The 18364-nt window shown below is 36.1% G+C and overlaps 1 protein-coding gene across 5 annotated transcripts in view; it reads right to left on the reverse strand.

Moving 5' to 3' along the window:
• Positions 1–18364, reverse strand: part of AQR (aquarius intron-binding spliceosomal factor) — a 109301-nt gene that overhangs the window by 52830 nt on the left and 38107 nt on the right. For 2 of the 5 annotated variants that reach the window (XM_055363248.2, XM_055363251.2), the window contains exons 12-18: positions 18159–18272; positions 15378–15545; positions 14964–15067; positions 10970–11087; positions 8904–9024; positions 5681–5822; positions 799–977 (exon numbers count right to left, since the gene is read on the reverse strand). In XM_055363248.2, coding sequence (XP_055219223.1) covers positions 799–977; positions 5681–5822; positions 8904–9024; positions 10970–11087; positions 14964–15067; positions 15378–15545; positions 18159–18272 — 946 coding nt within the window. The remainder of the gene's footprint in view (positions 1–798; positions 978–5680; positions 5823–8903; positions 9025–10969; positions 11088–14963; positions 15068–15377; positions 15546–18158; positions 18273–18364) is intronic. The other 3 variants (XM_055363249.2, XM_031002200.3, XM_055363250.2) reach the window with 3 other exon arrangements.

Raw genomic sequence — 18364 nt, forward strand, 5'->3', positions numbered from 1 at the left:
TATGTCACTTCCGGCAGAGGTCTTATTGATGTTTTAACTCTGTTGGACTTAGTAATTTTGAACATATCTGCCTCCAAAACAAATTAATTTTGACATGGAACTCTAATCCTTAAAATCCTGCCTCGCAAAAATAGGAGGAATAACTCCTTTAATTTCTTTGCAATTATTATATATCCTTGACTACATTTGATTTCACTGACTCTATCCTTTCTGCCTGAGGCGCAAATAAACTATTATTTATTTCTGAATTGTTTCACTATAGCCCTGCCCACCCCCACATATTCTTTTTAAGCTTGCCTAATTTTTATTTTCCACAAAGTGTATGTATTTCTATTTTTTTCACCTTGGCTACTTTTATCTTTTGAAAAATACCAATTTTCCTTACTGCTCTGCATGTTTGCATGTTATATGTGGGCTTTCTCCCTGCTCTTTGGTGAACACTAATATTTTTATTCTTTTATATTGATCCCAGAAATCCATAAATATTATTTTGCTAAATTTAAGACTTAAAATGCTCTCCTCTAGGCTTTGCAAACTTCAGTTTTCAAAACTTTGATAGGTATGCAATTTTATACTTTTTATTAAAGTATTAAAATACCTAAATATTCTTGTATGATCCCTGGTATTTTTAAAACTAATAATTAGGAAAAAAGTTGCTATTCTTTAAATCAAATTTCAAGGATAACGCTTAATAAAAGCTTTAAAAGATAACATTTAGTAAAAGTACTTTGTTAATGCTCTAAGTGAAAGTTCATAACAAGGCAAAAGGTAATGTCACTTTTTGAAATACATACTTACCTTCCCATTCATCCTTGATGTGATCTCTGACATTGAGATTTATGGTAACATCTGCACGAACTCGGGTTGGCCAGTTTTCACCTATGTTGGGTTTGGCCACTTCAACGACAGTGAAAGCCACAATGGGCTGGGCCATTCGTGCCCAACCACCAAACACTACACCGCCATATTCAGATTGCCTGAAACCAAAGAAATGGATGATTACTCAAACAAAAAATAATTTATCCCCAACTTTTAGACAAGTTAAAACTAGTAAGTAGGAATATTGTTCAGCTAGTATTTAAGTCCTAATATTAGTAACCCTTATTTCTTAACTTAAAAAAAAAAAACCTTTAACTCTCAAAGTATGCAAAGTATATAAGATAGCATGAAACAGGCAAACATGGTCCAGAAAAGAAAGAGAAGTAGAGGAATATCTTCTCTCCAACCTAAGAAAAAAGCTAACCCTATGTACATAAGAGCACACTGGGGCTGAGCCATTTTATCAAAGAAATAAATAATCCAGCACACTTAGTTTTATTTCAGCTCTATTGAGGTATACTTGACAAATAAAAATTGTATATAGTTAAGGAATACAATGTGATGTTTTAAACTATGTATACGCTGTGATATCATTACCAACACAGTTAGCATTTTTTGTGTGTGTGAAGAATACTTAAGATCTATCCTGGCAAGTTTCAAGTACATAAAACATTAATTATAGTCACTATACTTTACATTAGATCTCCAAACTTATGTATCTTGTAACTGAAAGTTTAGACCCTTTGACCAATATGACCCCATTTCCCCCACCTACAACCTGATAACTGCCCTTCTACTGCTTCCATGAATTTGCCTTTTTTAGATTCCATATGTAAAGTGAGATAATCAGTTTTTGTCTATCTGTATCTGGCTTAATACATTTAGCATAATGTACTCCGGGTTTATCCATGTTGTCAAAAAAAGGATTTCCTTCTTTTTAAAAGGTGAATCATATCCCATTGTGTGTTTTTATATATGTACACACACACCATATTTTCACATTTTCTTTATCCATTCAGCCCTTCAGTTGTTTCCACATCTTGGTTATTGTGAATAATGCTGCAATGAACACAAGAATGCAGACATCTCTTTGGGATAGTGATTTTATTTCCTTTGGATAAACATTCAGAAGTGGGTTTGCTGGATCATATGATAGCTCTGTTTTTTAATTTTTTGAGGAACCTCCATACTGCTTTCCATAATGGCTGCACTAATTGACATTCCCACCAACAGTGTATAAGAGTTCCCTTTTCTCCACATCCTTGCAAACACTTGTTATCGTTTGACTTTTGATAACAGCCATTCTAACAGGTGTGAGGTTTGAGTATCTCATTGTGGTTTTGATATGCATTCCCTTGATGATTTGTGATGTTGAACACCTTTTCATCTATCTGTCATTTGTATGTCTTCCTACAAAAAATAGTATTGAAGTCCTTCACCCATTTTTTATTGGGTTATTTGGTCTTCTGCTATTGAGTATTATGAGTTCCTTACATATTTTGGATATTAACTTCTAATCAGATACATGGTTTGCAAATATTTTCTTCCATTCTGTAAGGCTGCCTTTTCATTTTGTTGACTGTTTCCTTTGCTGTATAGAAACTTTTCAGTTTGATGTGGTCCCCACTTACTTATTTTTGCTTTTGTTCTCTGTGCTTTTGGTATCACCCAAAAATCATTGCCAAGACAAATGTTATGGAGCTTTTCCCCTATGTTTTCTTCTCGGAGTTTCATGGGTTCAGGTCTTAAGTTAAAATCTTCAATCTATCTTCAGTTAACTTTTGTGTATCATGTAATATAGGGATCCTATTTCATTTTTTTACAAGTAGATATCCAGCTTTCCCAAGACCATTTTCATTTCCCCATTGTATACTCTTGGCACATGCATCGAAGATTAAATGATTGTACAAGTGTGGGTTTACTTCTGGGCTTTCTGTTCTCTTTTGTTGGTCTATGTGTTTTTATGCCAGTAACATACTGTTTTGACCACTGTAGCTTTGTAATATAATTTGAAATCAGGAAGTATGATGTCTCCAGCTTTGTTCTTCTTGATCAAGATTGCTTTAGCTATTCAGGGTCTCTTCATGTTACAAATTGGCAGCTTTTTATTTCAGCTTGGAGAACTTCCCTTAGCATTTATTGTAAGGCAGTCTAGTGGTCATAAACTCTCTCAGTTTTTGTTCTCTTCTGTTTTTCTGTCTTTATTTCTCTTTCATTTCTGAAGGACCTCTTTACTTAGTTTTATTTTATATTGTTATCCTTTCATCCCTCTTCATAAAGACCATTTCAATTGTTAATATTTTATTTTCTATATTTTAAGTATTTCTATAAGCTGTTTCAAATACATTTTAGGACAAGCTATAATTTCAAAAAAAATTAAAAACAAGCAAACAAATAATATCTATGCAAAAACCTCCTTTAGAGCATATTTAAATCATTTAAAAGATGTTGCTATGGATTGGAAGGAAAAAAAAAAAAACAAGCTAGTTGTAATAAACAGAACCACTAACATCCCAATGCCCATTCTTTCTTCTTATGTCAGTCTAACTAGTCTTTAGTTTTTATATTAAAAAGTTGTATTTGGGAAATATGTAACATAAAAACTGAAGCAACACTCCAAAGTTACGAAGTATGGCAGAATATGACATACCTACGAAGATAAACTGCCTCCTATGTAAAGACTTTATGTCACAACAAAAAATTGTAGAACTTCATAACATTAAAAAGAGAAACTAATTAAAAACAAAGTTCTGCAAGCAATGGCTTGGTTAGTATTGGGACAATGTCTAAAAGGAATTACTTAGTGGCTAAACCCTTGTGAAACAACTTACTATCACCTCCTCCATTTTTTACAGCTTTAATGCAGATTAGTTTACATACCATAACATTTATCCACTATAAATATACAAGTCCATAGTTCTCAGTAAATTTACAGAGTTGTGCATCCATCACCACAAAATCCAGTTGTGGAACATTTCCGTCATCTTTAAAAAGATCCCTCTTGTCCAGTTGCAGTCAATCCCTGTTACCAAACCCAAGCAACCGCTAATCTACTCCCCTTACCCCTTTCTCTTCTTATAAAATCTACTTGAAGCATTAAAAAGTATAGATTTCTGGCCCTTAAGCACATCCTCTCTTACTGCTGGTTAGTGGGCTTCAGCACCCTGAAAACATAATCATTGGAACCATGTAATGAGTAAAAATGCCTCTGCTGGTTTTCATCTTCAAGATACATGAAACAGAAAGAAGCCTGGCCCCCTTTTAGGTTTCAACATTTTTAATAATTTTCAATGATGGGCATTAAAAATGTAAATTTAGAAAAATCTATTCTTACCAGTGTGAATGAATTAACTCCAAAAAGTGACATTTTCTTCCCCAGCCAGAAAATGGTATAATTAAAAAAAATTTTTTTTATTAATAGACCAAAAGAACTCAAAGTATTTTTATTGCACTTGGCATTTAAGTAAAATATAAATGAATTCTATTTGTTGAACTGCCAGTTAATAAATCCCTAGTCTGCAAAATGGCCAAAATTAGGCCCAGAATCTGAGCATATAAACTCAAGGTAACCATAAATTGTAAAGAAGTTTTCTGATCAAGCACTCCCCTAGGGTGCAAACAATGGGCAACAATTTCAGCAAAGCTGTGGGCAGGAATGATCAGCCAGTGGGTATACAAATTTCACAGTGTTTGCCTGCCTACTGACTCAACTGATTATTAAGTCAAAAATGCTTTGTGTTGTATTTTACAGTCTCACCCAGAATAACTTTTCACATAACAATTAATTAAAAAATAGAACTCTCTATGAAATAAAACATGGAAGTGAAAAAATAGATCATAATCACAGTGTCTGTGGTAGCTCTCCATAATTAGTAAGCAGAAGCCTGGAAGATACCTGAATCAGTTCAGATTCCAAAGCTGTTCAGCTTTTCACATAAAATGCAGTATAATCGTGTATGTATACATGGTGTCCTATTATATAATGTAATAAAAATCCATCTCATAGTATTTTACCCATTTATAATCACTTGTGATGTATAACTTACATCCATCAATTTCATACTTGATGAAATTGTGAATGAAATAGTGAATAAAGAGCATTTGCCTAAAGTCAGCCATATCTATAAAACCAAATTAACCTTACAAATTCTTGTAATGCAGAGCTGCTACAATTACCAGAATGAAAGACTTTTCTTAGCTAAAGGAATTTCAGACATGAGCTAGCAGGTGGGGAGTGGAGTTTATGCAGAAGAATTCCTCAAATAACAAGACCAACTCAACTGGCCCTAAAAGTAAATCCTGGTGATTTACTTTCTTCCACAGAATCTATGGGTAGAGAAACAGAGATTTTCTAATGTACCACCCCAGGCAATGTGCAGCAACAGCCCTAATCCTCTGTCCATTCCCCTAGAGAGGCTGCCTGAGAATACTGTGGCAACAGTGACAAGAGTAGCTGGATTAATGGAACACCCCTTTATCATAAGCTTCCTCCAGGACTTAAACTGTCCTGACCTAGTACGGGCCTGCTTGGCCAACCCCTAGCCTTCCAATCGGCCTTTAAGTAAGGTCTGACCTACTCCCTCTACATTTCCCCCTTCCCTTCTTGAGCATGATGACTTCTTCTCCCTTATCCCCAGACTCCCACTCCCATTCCCAAGTACCCAGATATGTGGTTTATATTTTAGCACTTTTGATGTATGTTAATTCACATTTAAAAATGTCTCAAAGAGTAAATATCTCCTATTTTAGAGGGCACTTTTGTGCCAGTATATTATTTCTAAATATACTTATAAGGTTTCTGACAGAAGTTTATCAGTCACTGTTTGCATCTCTTCATTACAGGTGGAACCAATTTACTAACCATGGCTTCATTCTGCTGACACTATCTTCAATGTCCTGACGAATTTCATAAGTTGATTCTAAGCGGAAGAGGTTAAAGTTCCTTAGCAGGTAGTCATGAAGAGTCAAAAACTGCAAATTCAATTTGGGAAGAGCAAGACAACCTGAAAAGGAAAAAAAGATCCATATTTGAATTTTTTTTTTTTTTTTTTTTTGAGACGGAGTCTCGCTCTGTCACCCGCACAATCTTGTCTCACTGCAACCTCCGCCTCCCAGATTCAAGCCATTCTCCTGCCTCAGCCTCCTGAGTAGCTGGGATTACAGGCACCTGCCACCATGCCTGGCTAATTTTTTGTGTTTTTAGTAGAGACAGGGTTTCACTATGTTGGCCAGGCTGGTCTCGAACTCCTGACCTTGTGATCCGCCCACCTTGGCCTCCCAAAGTGCTGAGATTACAGGCGTGAGCCACCGCGCCCGGCCTGAATTATTCTTTTAATCAGATATTTGCTCTCTGTATTAAAAAACTGGCACCTCAAAACTATAAGAATCTAATGAATGCCTGAAATGCAGCATATCTGGTAACAACTTATTTTTGTTTTCACACAGATGTTAAAACCAGATTAATAAATGTTGGCTATTAAGAATTAGGGGTGAGGCTGGGCACGGTGGCTCATGCCTGTAATCCCAGCACTTTGGGAAGCCGAGGCCGGTGGATCACCTGAGGTCAGGAGTTTGAGACAGCCTAGCCAACATAGTGAAACCCCATCTCTACTAAAAATACAAAATATTAGCTGGGTGTCATGGTGGGTGCCTGTAATCCCAGCTACTCAGGAGGCTGAGGCAGGAGAATCACTTGAACCCGGGAGGCAGAGGTTGCAGGAAGCCAAGATCATGTCCTTGCACTCCAGGCTGGGCAACAAGAGCAAAACTCCGTCTCAAATAAAAAAAAAAAAAGAGAGAGAATTGGGGTGAAGGATGAGTTTTATTAATACATGTAATCTGCATATGAGTGATCTGTATGTAAACAGTACTCCTTCAAAGTATTTAAAGATACTTGTACTAACGGTCTCAAGTAGTTTAAAACTTCTTCCCTTATCACCTAATTTATATTTGGCAAAATACTGAAGTGAATAATGTTACCATAAATTTAGCCCATGACAAAATTTAGCATGAACACTGAATTATTATGTTACATTGCATAAATCAATCTCCAATGATTATTATTGTGCTCTGAACTTGCCTTCTGGCTAAACTTTAAGGACCAGACATTGTTTGTATGTTATTCCAGACTCCCCCTTTTCATTATTCTCACTTAACACTATTTCTCCTAGACAATAAGTGACCACTGAGCTGCAATATCAAAAAGGTTTTAAAAAATCCCAGAACACATTTTACTGATAAGTCATAGTCTCATCATTGTTGTCCATACTACCAAAAAAAAATAAACTTAAATACAACAAACATTGATGTACAAAAATTTAACATTATTTATATTAGTAAACTCTGACTTGTAATCTAACTCAATTTCTTTCAATAGCACATTTTTATTTAAAAAAATGACAACTAAAATGTCACCACTTTGCAACACTCACTGAATTAACAAATCTAGGTGTTAAATATCAATAGCTACTAATAGCACAAAAAAAGAGACAAGTAGATAGTATGTGCCTCCTGATGAAAGAACACACCACCACCAAGAATCTTGCCAAGGATAACCTTAGCCTGATCAAGCCTCTGCACAAGGTGGTACTAATTTGCAAGAAAAATAAAGAACAGAGGAACATGCTGCAATATACCATGAGTATTCAATCAGAAAAATCTATAGACTACGGGAACTCTATGATCAAATAACTCAAGTCCTTCAGCAGAACAAAAAAAAAAAAAAAAAAGAAAAGAAAAGAAAAAAAGGGATGTATAGAAGGTACCAGTAAAGTAAAAGACATTTTTTTAATGAAACCTTGTAACCACCTTGTCAGCTATCCCAGAATACTCCCATGTGCCCTTTCCTGGTTACAGCTTCTTCCCTTTACCCAAAAGTAACTATTTTCTGACTTTTATAGCAATCACTATCTTGAATTTCTTTATAGTTTTATCATCCAGGTGTGCATCCCTAGACATGAGAAAGCAACATATTAACCACTGTAAGAACATAAAAAGATATGAAGACTGCCTATGTTCTGAAATCTAGCACAATATTAGTGCACGGGGTCTATCGGAGTTATGGCTCTAGGATATGTCTTAGATTAACCATTTTAAGTAAATATACCAATACTTATACTTGTGATGTCTTTAAAACAGTCACATTTCTTCTACTAATGATGCCATTGTTCAAAAAAGTCCTGAAATTTCTTTTGAAATATACCTTCAAAGTATATCTGAATGCACTTTTGCATATATTCAGTTGTGGCAAATTCTCATCCTCAGAGGATGCGTGAAAAGCGTTTAGATCCAAATCTGGGGAAATAAGTGAACAAACTAGGCAATACCATTTTGGATCAACACTAAGGGTTTACTATCAATAAATGATAATGTCTTTTTTTTGGTGATCATTACCTGCTTTACATAGAATTCAAAAGAGCCCCTAAAAAAAGCCTTTGAAAAACAAAAGCTCTATCAAACACAGCCTATCATAGTGACAAAATGAAAGCTATACTTCATGCATTATAAGGTCTCCTTGAAAACAGTCTTATGGTCAGCTGCAGTGGTTCACACCTATAATCCCAGCACTTTGGGAGGCTGAGGTGGGCAGATCGCTTGAGCTCAGGAGTTCAAGACCAGCCTGAGCAACATGGTGAGACCTTGTCTCTACTAAAAAAAAAAAAAAAGCTGGGTGTGGTGGTGCACACCTGTGGTCCCAGGTACTCGGGAGGCTGAAGTGGGAGGATCACTTGAGCCCAGAGACCGAGGCTGCAGTGAGCTGAGACTGCACCACTGTACTCCAGCCTGGGTGACAGAGCAAGACCCTGTCTCACACTAACAAACAAAAAAAACCAAAACAGTCTTAGGGCTTTATGGTCATATTTTTTACAGGGTGATATGTGTATAGTTAAATTTAATAAAAACCCTTAGTGCTAAAGCATTCAAAATACTAAATCTTTTCTAGCTTCTAAAGTTAACTTCTGGGCACCAGGAAATTATCCTAATGTACAGAGTAGACTGAAGTACACTGCCTATAATTGCCAATTATATATGATAAATCTGAAATTGTTTCATTGTACAGCTGAATCCATATTTCTTTACCATACCTTCTCCAGAATAGTACTCAGTTGGGACAATATTTTCATCCCATATAATTTTCTCAGTTGGATACAAAGGCATCTGGTTCAACTGCTGAATCTGAGAAATTCGACGTTCATGACGAGATACCTAAAAGAAAGGAAACAAGTTCATGCAGAAGGTTAGAAGCATCTTTTTTCAATCAAAATAATTTATGGAAGAAGTTTCATGCCTATCAGTTATTGTAGCAGTTCAACAGGAGATTTTTTTTTCTTTTCCTATTTTCTCCATAGATCAAAGATGAGAAACGAACCAATGGTAATGGTCTTTGGAATCAGACAGACCTGAGTTCAAATCCCAGCTCCTCTACTTATGAGTACTGTAAAAGCTGGGCACGTTACTTTAACCTTCCTAACCTTAGTTTCCTTTTCACTAAAACAGATAAAGTGCCACACATCTCAAGTTTCCAATGAAATATGAAATAGTGTCAAAGTCCCTGGCACATGCCAAGGGTTTAAAAACCATGACACTTAGCATTAATCAATGTAGGAAAAAATAGGAGCTCTAGGTTTTGGACTATCGTTTTCATTCTTATACTAACTAGCTATACCATCTGGGAAAGTTTATTAATCTATCACCCTAGTCTTCTCACTCTATGTTCCTTTCCATGATGACCTCTGTGTACCCTTAATATTAATAATCTATCTCAAATATGAAAATAAGTGTTACACCGGGTGCAGTGGCTCATGCCTTTAATCCCAGCACTTTGGGAGGCTGAAGCGGGTGGATCGCCTGAGGTGAGGAGTTCAAGACTAGCCTGACCAACATGGTGAAACCCCATCTCTACTAAAAATACAAAAATTAGCTGGGCGTGGTGGTGCACACCTGTAATCCCAGCTACTCAGGAGGCTGAGGCAAGAGAATTGCTTGAACCCGGGAGGCGGAAGTTGCAGTGAACCGAGATTGCACCACTGCACTCCAACCTGGGGGACAGAGTGAGACTCCATCTCAAAAAAAAAAGAAAAAGAAAAATAAGTGTTTATCTAATAATGCTAAAATGACATATTCTTAAAAGGTATCACATTCTCTTCAGTGAAGATAGTATAATTATAAAAAAAAATCATGATATCTAAACAATATGTATGTTTTAACTTTTTGATCATAAATTGAATAGCAGAAGAATCCAAAGCCTGGGGAAATCCTTTAGGGAAGGGAGGAAACAAAACATAATGTTGTAGCACTATACATTTTAAAAATTATTTTCTTTTGTTGCAACTATTTAAATTTTAGGAATAAAATTCTAGCCACAAGACCTTAATAGGCACAGGATCAACGTTATCCTCAAATTTATTTTCCATTAGAAGAATTCCTGAAAACAGGTTGGGCACAGTGATTCATGCCTGTAACCCAACACTTTGGGAGGCTGAGGTGGGTCAATCACTTGAGGCCAGGAGTTCAAGACCAGCCTGGCCAACGTGGCGAAACTCTATCTTCTACTCAAAATACAAAAATTAGCTGGGAGTGGTGGCACACATCTGTAATACCAGCTACTTGGGAGGATGAGGCACGAGAATCACTTGAACCTGGGAGGCAGAGGTTGCAGTGAGCTGAGATCATGCCACTGCACTCCAGCCTGGGCGACAGAGAGAGACTCGGTATCAAAAAAACAAAACAAAACAAAAAAAAAAACAAAAACAAAAAAAAGAAGAATTCCTGAAAAAAATCCTCATTTCTTTCTATTGCAAAGAGTTATTATTAATTCCAAAAACCTTACTCATGAGAGGTTTTACATTGTCAGAAAATAGCACAGGAATTTTTAGGAACTGAAAGAGACAATGAAAGTGATTTGCATATAAATAGTTGCTAATAGAATGATTCATCCAGAAAGTAGTTCGAAGAGATAAAATACTTGAGTAAAGAAATTCGAAAGATGAGAAAACAAAAAATCAAATGATAATACAATTCCAAAAACAAAATGAGAATTATCTGCCTAATCTTTGGCCCACAAAAAAATCTATATCAACCTACATCTTTAAGAATGACTTTAAAAGGCAGGGAAAACCACATGCAAAATTCAGAGAACATTAATATTTACCAGCAATTCTAGAAGAAATTCTTTATCAAAAGTTGTGTCTTCATTTTTGGGAAGAGTTGGCAACAAGCAGAGGTATGATGCCACCTGGTGGAGAGTGTTTGAACTGCAGAATAGAGAACTATTTTATTCATAGTAACTTACTTCACTTCACTTTTGAAACATGTATTTTTACAAATAGCTTAAAAAAGCAAATATAATACTATGACATGGGCAGCAAATATCAAAAACCAGCAATGAAAATTAAGGCTTTAGTGCAGGGTTCTCAAAATATTTCCTGCAGACCTCTCATTGTACCCAAGATCCTTCTGGGCAGTCCCCAAGAACACTTTTAAATATTAATACTGGCAGGGCACGGTGGCTCAGGCCTGTAATCTCAGCACTTTGGGAGGCCGAGGCAGGCAGATCAAGTTTTGATCAAGTCCAATTCATCATTTTTTTTTCCATTATGGATTGTGCTTTGGTGTCTATAGAAATCTTTGCACAAACCCACGATCACAAAAATTTTCTCCCATACTTCCTAGAAGTTTTAATTTTGACATTTAGGTCTATAATCCATTTTGAGTTAATTTATGTATATGATGCAAGGTATGGGTCAATGTTCATACTTTGCATATAGATATCTAATTGTTTCAGCACCATTGATGAAATCCTTTCTCTACTGAGTTGCCTTGACACATTAGGCAAAACTCAACTAACCATATAGGTATGGTCTATTTCTGGACTCTATTCCATTGATCTATACATCTATCCATTTATCAATACCATAATGTCTTGATTACTATAGCTTTACTGCAAGTTTTGAAATTAGTAGAAATCTTCCAACTTTGTTCTGTTACAAAATGGTTTGGGTTATTATAGTTCCTTTGCCTTTCCATGTTATTTTTAAAATAAGTTTGTCAATTTCTATAAAATATCCTGCTAGAATTATGATTGGAATTAAAATATATCTATAGATTAATTTGGGAAGGATTCACACCTTGGGTCCTCTTATCCATAAGCAAGACCTAGCTTCTAATTTTTCAGATTAATTCATTTTAATTGTACAGACTTCCTTACATGGTTTCAGATTCTACTCTGAAACTAATTTTTAAAGAAACTACCACTTGTCAAATTTTCATAGAGTATTAAAGAAGAACATTCCCAATTATTTGATAAAGCTTATCAAAATACACTTCCCTCTGTGTAAGGCCAAATTTTCTTAATTTACTTCAACCAAAACAATATCTCACAACAAACTGAATCCAGAAGGAGATCTGCAAATCTGTCTTCAATTAAATCAGTCACAAAAATGTAAAACAATGACACTCTTTTAATGGTGCATTTTTTTCATTTTGGAGAATATGTTTTTCATTAGCAATACATATGGCTAACATATAATAGATTTCGATCAATATACTTTTTTTTTTTTTTTGAGACTGAGTCTCACTCTGTTGCCCAGACTGGAGTGCAGTGGCACGATCTTGGCTCACTGCAACCTCCGCCTCCCAAGTTCAAGCCATTCTCTTGCCCCAGCCTCCCAGGTAGCTGGGATTACAGGCGTGCACCACCACACGTGGCTAATTTTTGTATTTTTAGTAAGATGGGGTTTCACCATGTTTGCCAGGCTGGTCTCGAACTCCTGACCTCAGGTGATCTGCCTACCTCAGCCTCCCAAAGTGCTGGGATTATAGGCGTGAGCTACCACACCCGGCCTCAATTGATATTTTTAAATGAATTAATAAATGTTTAAAATCTTTCCAGTTTTTATTTCTACTATAGTGAATATAATGAATATAATACACATAAATGTTCTTTGGGATCCTCAATAATTTTTAAGAGTGTAAAGGAGTTCTATGGACAAAAATAAATACCCCAGATGAATTATGCAGCTAAGCTAAATGTAAAAAAAAAAAAAAAGGCAATAAAAGTATTTTTAAAACATAGGAAAACATTTTATAACCTTAGGGTGAGAAGGACTTCTACATAAAGCATCTAATATAGTTATTAAAAAGAATGACAGTTGTCATTAAAAATTTACAATATCTGTAATGACAAAAGATGTTACAAACCAAGTTAAACTGAGAGAAAATAAATGCAACACAAACTAGACAAAGGATTAGGATCAAAAATATTAAAAGTTCTTTAAAATCAGTAAGATGACAAGCAATAAAATGCAAAATAGCAAAGGAAAATAAGAAGGTTACAGAAGAAATGTAAGTGGCCAAGAAAAAACAGAAAAATGCTTAATTTCCCAAATAAGATCAGGGAAATGCAAAGTAAAATGAGATAAAAATAGCAAAAATTAAAATCCAATTTACCCAGCATTAGTAGGGAGAAAAATAAATCCTCATACACTGTTAGTTTAAGTGTAAATTGATAGTCTTTTCTGAAGGAAATTTAGCAATATGTAACAAGTTTTAAACACATGCCCCGTTTGAATCAGCCATTCTGCTTCTAGGAATCAGTACGAAAAGGATGCTCATTGCAGAACTGTTTGTAAAAGCCAAAACTTAAAAATTAAAGATTCACCAAAAGGAGGCCAGGAGCGGTGGCTCATGCCTCTAATCCCAGCTCTTTGGGAGGCCGAGGCAGGATCACCTGAGGTCAGGAGTTTGAGACCAGCCTGGCCAACATGGTGAAACCCCATCTCTGCTACTAAAAATTAGCTGGGCGTGGTGGTGTGTGCCTGTAGTCCCAGCTATTCGGGAGGCTGACGCAGGAGAATCACTTGAACCCAGGAGGCGGAGGTTGCGGTGAGCCGAGATCGCACCACTGCACTCCAGCCTGGGCAATAGAGCAAGACTCCGTCTCAAAAAAAACAAAAAAAAAGACTCACCAATAGGAGATTAACTTCTAAAAAAATAAGGCCGGGCGCGGTGGCTCATGCCTGTAATCCCAGCACTTTGAGAGGCTGAGGCGGGCAGATCACGAGGTCAGGAGATCGAGACCATCTTGGCTAACACGGTGAAACCCCGTCTCTACTAAAAATACCAAAAATTAGACGGGCGCGGTGGCGGGCGCCTGTAGTCCCAGCTACTCAGGAGGCTGAGGCAGGAGAATGGCGTGAACCCGGGAGGCGGAACTTGCAGTGAGCCACTGCAGTCTGGCCTGGGCGAAAGAGCGAGACTCCGTCTCAAAAAAAAAATAAATAAATAAAAATAAATAAATAAATAAAAAAATAGTATGCTGGTCCTGTTTAATGGAACTCTATGTAGTTATTTAAAAGAATGAAATGAATCTATGTGTTATTAATTATATTAAATCCTCATATGAGAATGAACAACCAAACCAACCTCAGTTTATTACATTTTAAATAGTCAAGAACTAAACATAATTTCTCCCAAGAGCTGGGAGATGATACAGTATAGTAGTTAAAAGTTAGGGCTTGGAAATCACACTATCCGGGTTTAAATTGTATCTCTGCCACTTACTTGCTGTGTAACCTAGGCAAATTACTTAACTATTCTATGCCTCAGATACCTTATATGTAAAATGGTACCTACTTCTAGCATGAATGTTTTCAGAGTTGTTTACACACTTAACAGAATGTCTATCACATAGTAAATAAATGTATACCATTATTATTATTATTTTCAAAAGGATATATTAGCAGATAGCTAAATGCCAGAGGATATTACTAATTTTATAAATTTTAAACATGCAAAAATTTCCCTAAGTCACACCTCTAATATCACATGTAATGAATCTTTATTGGTTTTTGTCATATGTTGTTTATGACTGATGAGATTGACCAGCTTTATATTCTACTCTGAGAAAAATTTAAGATTGAAGAAAATTGTATACGTCATAAAAAACAGAAACTTTACCAAACATGGGTAAGTGACAAAGACACCAAACTGCTAGAGAGAAGCACTAGTTGTAGACGTCAACGAAGAGTGAAATAACAAGTAATATTACCTAAAGTACTGCAAAATGATTAAAAGCAATAAAGAAAAGTAAAATTGAGGGAGCATGATACGAAAAAAGAATATATAGTTTTTTCATGTTGTCTTACCTAAGAGGTCCAAAAAACTTGACCAAGGACTCCCGAGTATCTACTTCTGCCACATTTGAGAGGGCAAAATCATAGAGTTCAGGAAAATGTGCAAAAGCAGCTCTCTAGAAAATAATGGCAAAAAATATTAATAATTAATGTCTACATATTAATATAAACATCTACTATTTAAGAATGAAAATATTTTATAAAAATATTAACGCATTTCTGTCTTATATGCTTCTTTTATGTGACCTCTACCTTAATCAGACAGAAGCATATAATAAAAAGAGAAAAAACTACAACTGTCATAACAGAAATGTACAAAACATAAAGTTGGCGTTCAGCTTTTGACATCTAAAAGGATTTTCAATATATACAAAATAGCCACAAAGGCTAGCTTTATTGACAGAAGAGCAAAAAACAAATACACACTTGATTATCAAGAACTGGTCGAACAAGACTAAAAGAAAGTCCCAAGGGAAACTCTGGCTGCAGAGAACTTGAAGGAGAGACCAAAAACCTTATGATTGTGCCTTGCTTTTGTTTGGAACTCTGGGAAAAGACCTCACAGGGTAGCACTCTCAACCAACATAGGGTAAGCTGTAAGAAAACAGAAATAGTAGTACTGCACAGAGTGACTGAGATAATATCCCTAGTCTTCCTTGGGATTTAACAACAGAGCGATTGAAATAATATCCCTGTCTTCCTCGATGCCCACATGGCACAGAAAAGATCCGGAAGTTTTCATGTGTTCCATGGTGGATGACACAGAAGGTTGCCAAGGTTGCCATGAGTGAGCTTGCCATGGGATTATGAGATTACTGCACACAATGGCAAAATGACTCTGCAACCCAAGCATGAGAATGAACTGTGTAAACAAGGAAATAAACAAGTCAGTCCTCAGGAGAATGCTAGCACCATCAAGCAAAGTTAGGGCCTCCTCAACAGGGCAAATAGCCAAGTTCCTTGGAAGCAGTAATGATGCCTTGCCTGTGTCAATACAATAGACCACATGCCACACCAGCTGTGGTTATTTCAAGGGCAGAGACAGGACAAAAACACTAATGCTCTGAAAAAAGCAGGAAAAGACATCTGAGTTAATCCTTCTTCCAAAACAATAAGGCTATTTTGGTGTCTCCACATACCTAGCAGGAAAGAAGAAAAACAGAGATTTTTTTTTTTCACTCTCTACACCATTATTTTTTTTTTTCTTCTAAAAAAAAAAAACGGGATACATGTGGAAATGTGCAGGTTTGTTACATAGGTACACATGTGCCATGGTGGTTTGCTGCACCTATTGACCTGTCCTCTAGGTTCCCTCCCCTCAACTCCCATCCCCAACAGGTACTGGTATGTGTTGTTCCCTTCTCTGTGTCCATGTGTTCTCAATGTTCAACTCCTGCTTATGAGTGAGAACATGCGGTGTTTGGTTTTTTGTTCCTGTGTTAGTTTGCTGAGGATGATAACTTCCACCTTCATCCGTGTCCCCGCAAAGGACATGATGTCATTCCTTTTGATGGCTGCATAGTATTCCATGGTGTATATGTGCCACATTTTCTTTATCCAGTCTATCATGGATGGGTTGGTTCCATGTCTTTAATATTATAAATAGTGCTGCAATAAACATTCATGTGCATGTGCCTTTATAGCGGAATGATTTATATTCTTTAGGGTATATACCCAGTAATGGGATGGCTGGGTCAAATGGTATTTCTCATTCTAGATCCTTGAGGGATTGCCATACTGTCTTCCACAATGGTTGAACTAATTTACATTCCCACCAACAATGTAAAAGCGTTCCTATTTCTCTGCAGCCTTGCCAGCATCTATTGTTTCCAGAGTTTTTAATAATTGCCATTCTGACTGGTGTGAGATGGTATGGTATCTCACTGTGGTTTTGATTTGCATTTCTCTGATGATCAGTGATGTTGAGTTTTTCTTCATATGTTCGTTGGCCACATAAATGTCTTCTTTTGAGAAGTGTCCGTTCATACCCGTTGCCCACTTTTTGATGGGGTTGTTTTTTTCTTGTAAATATGTTTAAGTTCCTTATAAATTCTGGATATTAGACCTTTGTTAGATGGGTAGATTGAAAAAATTTTCTCCCATTCTGTAGGTTGCCTGTTTACTCTGATGATAGTTTCTTCTGCTGTGCAGAAGCTCTTTAGTTTAATTAGATCCCATTTGTCAATTTTGGCTTTTGTTGCAATTGCTTTTGGCTTTTTTGTCATAAAGCCTTTGCCCATGCCTATGTCCTGAATGGTATCGCCTAGGTTTTCTTCTAGGGTTTTTATGTTTTGGGTTTTACTCTTAAGTCTTTAATCCACCTTGAGTTAATTTTTGTATAAGCTGTAAGGAAGGGGTCCAGTTTCACTTTTCTGCATGTGGCTAGCCCGTTTTCCCAGCACCATTTACTGAATAGGAGATCCTTTCCCCATTGCTTGTTTTTGTCAGGTTTGTCAAAGATCAGATGGTTGCAGATGTGTGGTGTTATTTCTGACATCTCTGTTCTGCTCCATTGGTCTATATGTCTGTTTTGGTACCAGTACCAAGCTGTTTTGGTTACTGTAGCCTTGTAGTATAGTTTGAAGTCAGGTAGCATGATGCCTCCAGCTTTGGAGAAGAGAGATCTCTTAAGAGATAGCTAACTTGATTACAAAAGAGTTTGAACTGAATCTTTACCCCCAACAAAAGACTCTTTAAAACAGAAATAGCTGGATTACCTTAAACTGACAAATAAAACTTCCTTCTGCCATCAGAGAAACTGGAGCTCAAGAACAAGATAAGATCAGCAAAAGAAAACAAGTGAAGATACTTTTTTGGGTGTATCTGAACTACACTGGTAAATTTCAGTCCCATCATATGTGTTCATCTTAAAAATGTGCAAAATGGTTACACACCCCCTGCCATATGTTGAAATACTCTTTAATAAAATAAAACTGACAGCAGAGCTAATATTTAAATCCACCAAACTGGCCCAGTAACTAACATTTCTGAGTAGCAAATATCAGTATATTGATTCACAGAATTTAGACAGGTTATAAAAGAAAGTCTTATTTTTCAAGAATTCATCGGAAAAAGAAACGTTAAAAATGTTGAATATAAAAACACTATTAAATTAACATGGTTTTCAATCTGTACCTATACAAAACCTAAATTGCAGTATGATAAAACCTTATGGAGCATACACAGTCTATAATGTATTTTAATTACCTGTAGAGAAGTAATTCTATCATAGTGAATTGTGGTCATCTCATTCTCTGTCAGAGCATTTCCAGTTTGGTCATTAATTTCAAAACCAGTATAGAATTTAAGCATGTCCAAAAGCTGAAGAAACACATTTACATGTATAAATCATATGAATATAAGGGCAAGAAAGCACAATACTGTTTAAAATAATAAACAGGTTCATACAGTTT

Source organism: Gorilla gorilla, chromosome 16 (assembly GCF_029281585.2).
Source record: "Gorilla gorilla gorilla isolate KB3781 chromosome 16, NHGRI_mGorGor1-v2.1_pri, whole genome shotgun sequence".
In the NCBI taxonomy this organism is placed as follows: Eukaryota; Metazoa; Chordata; class Mammalia; order Primates; family Hominidae; genus Gorilla; species Gorilla gorilla.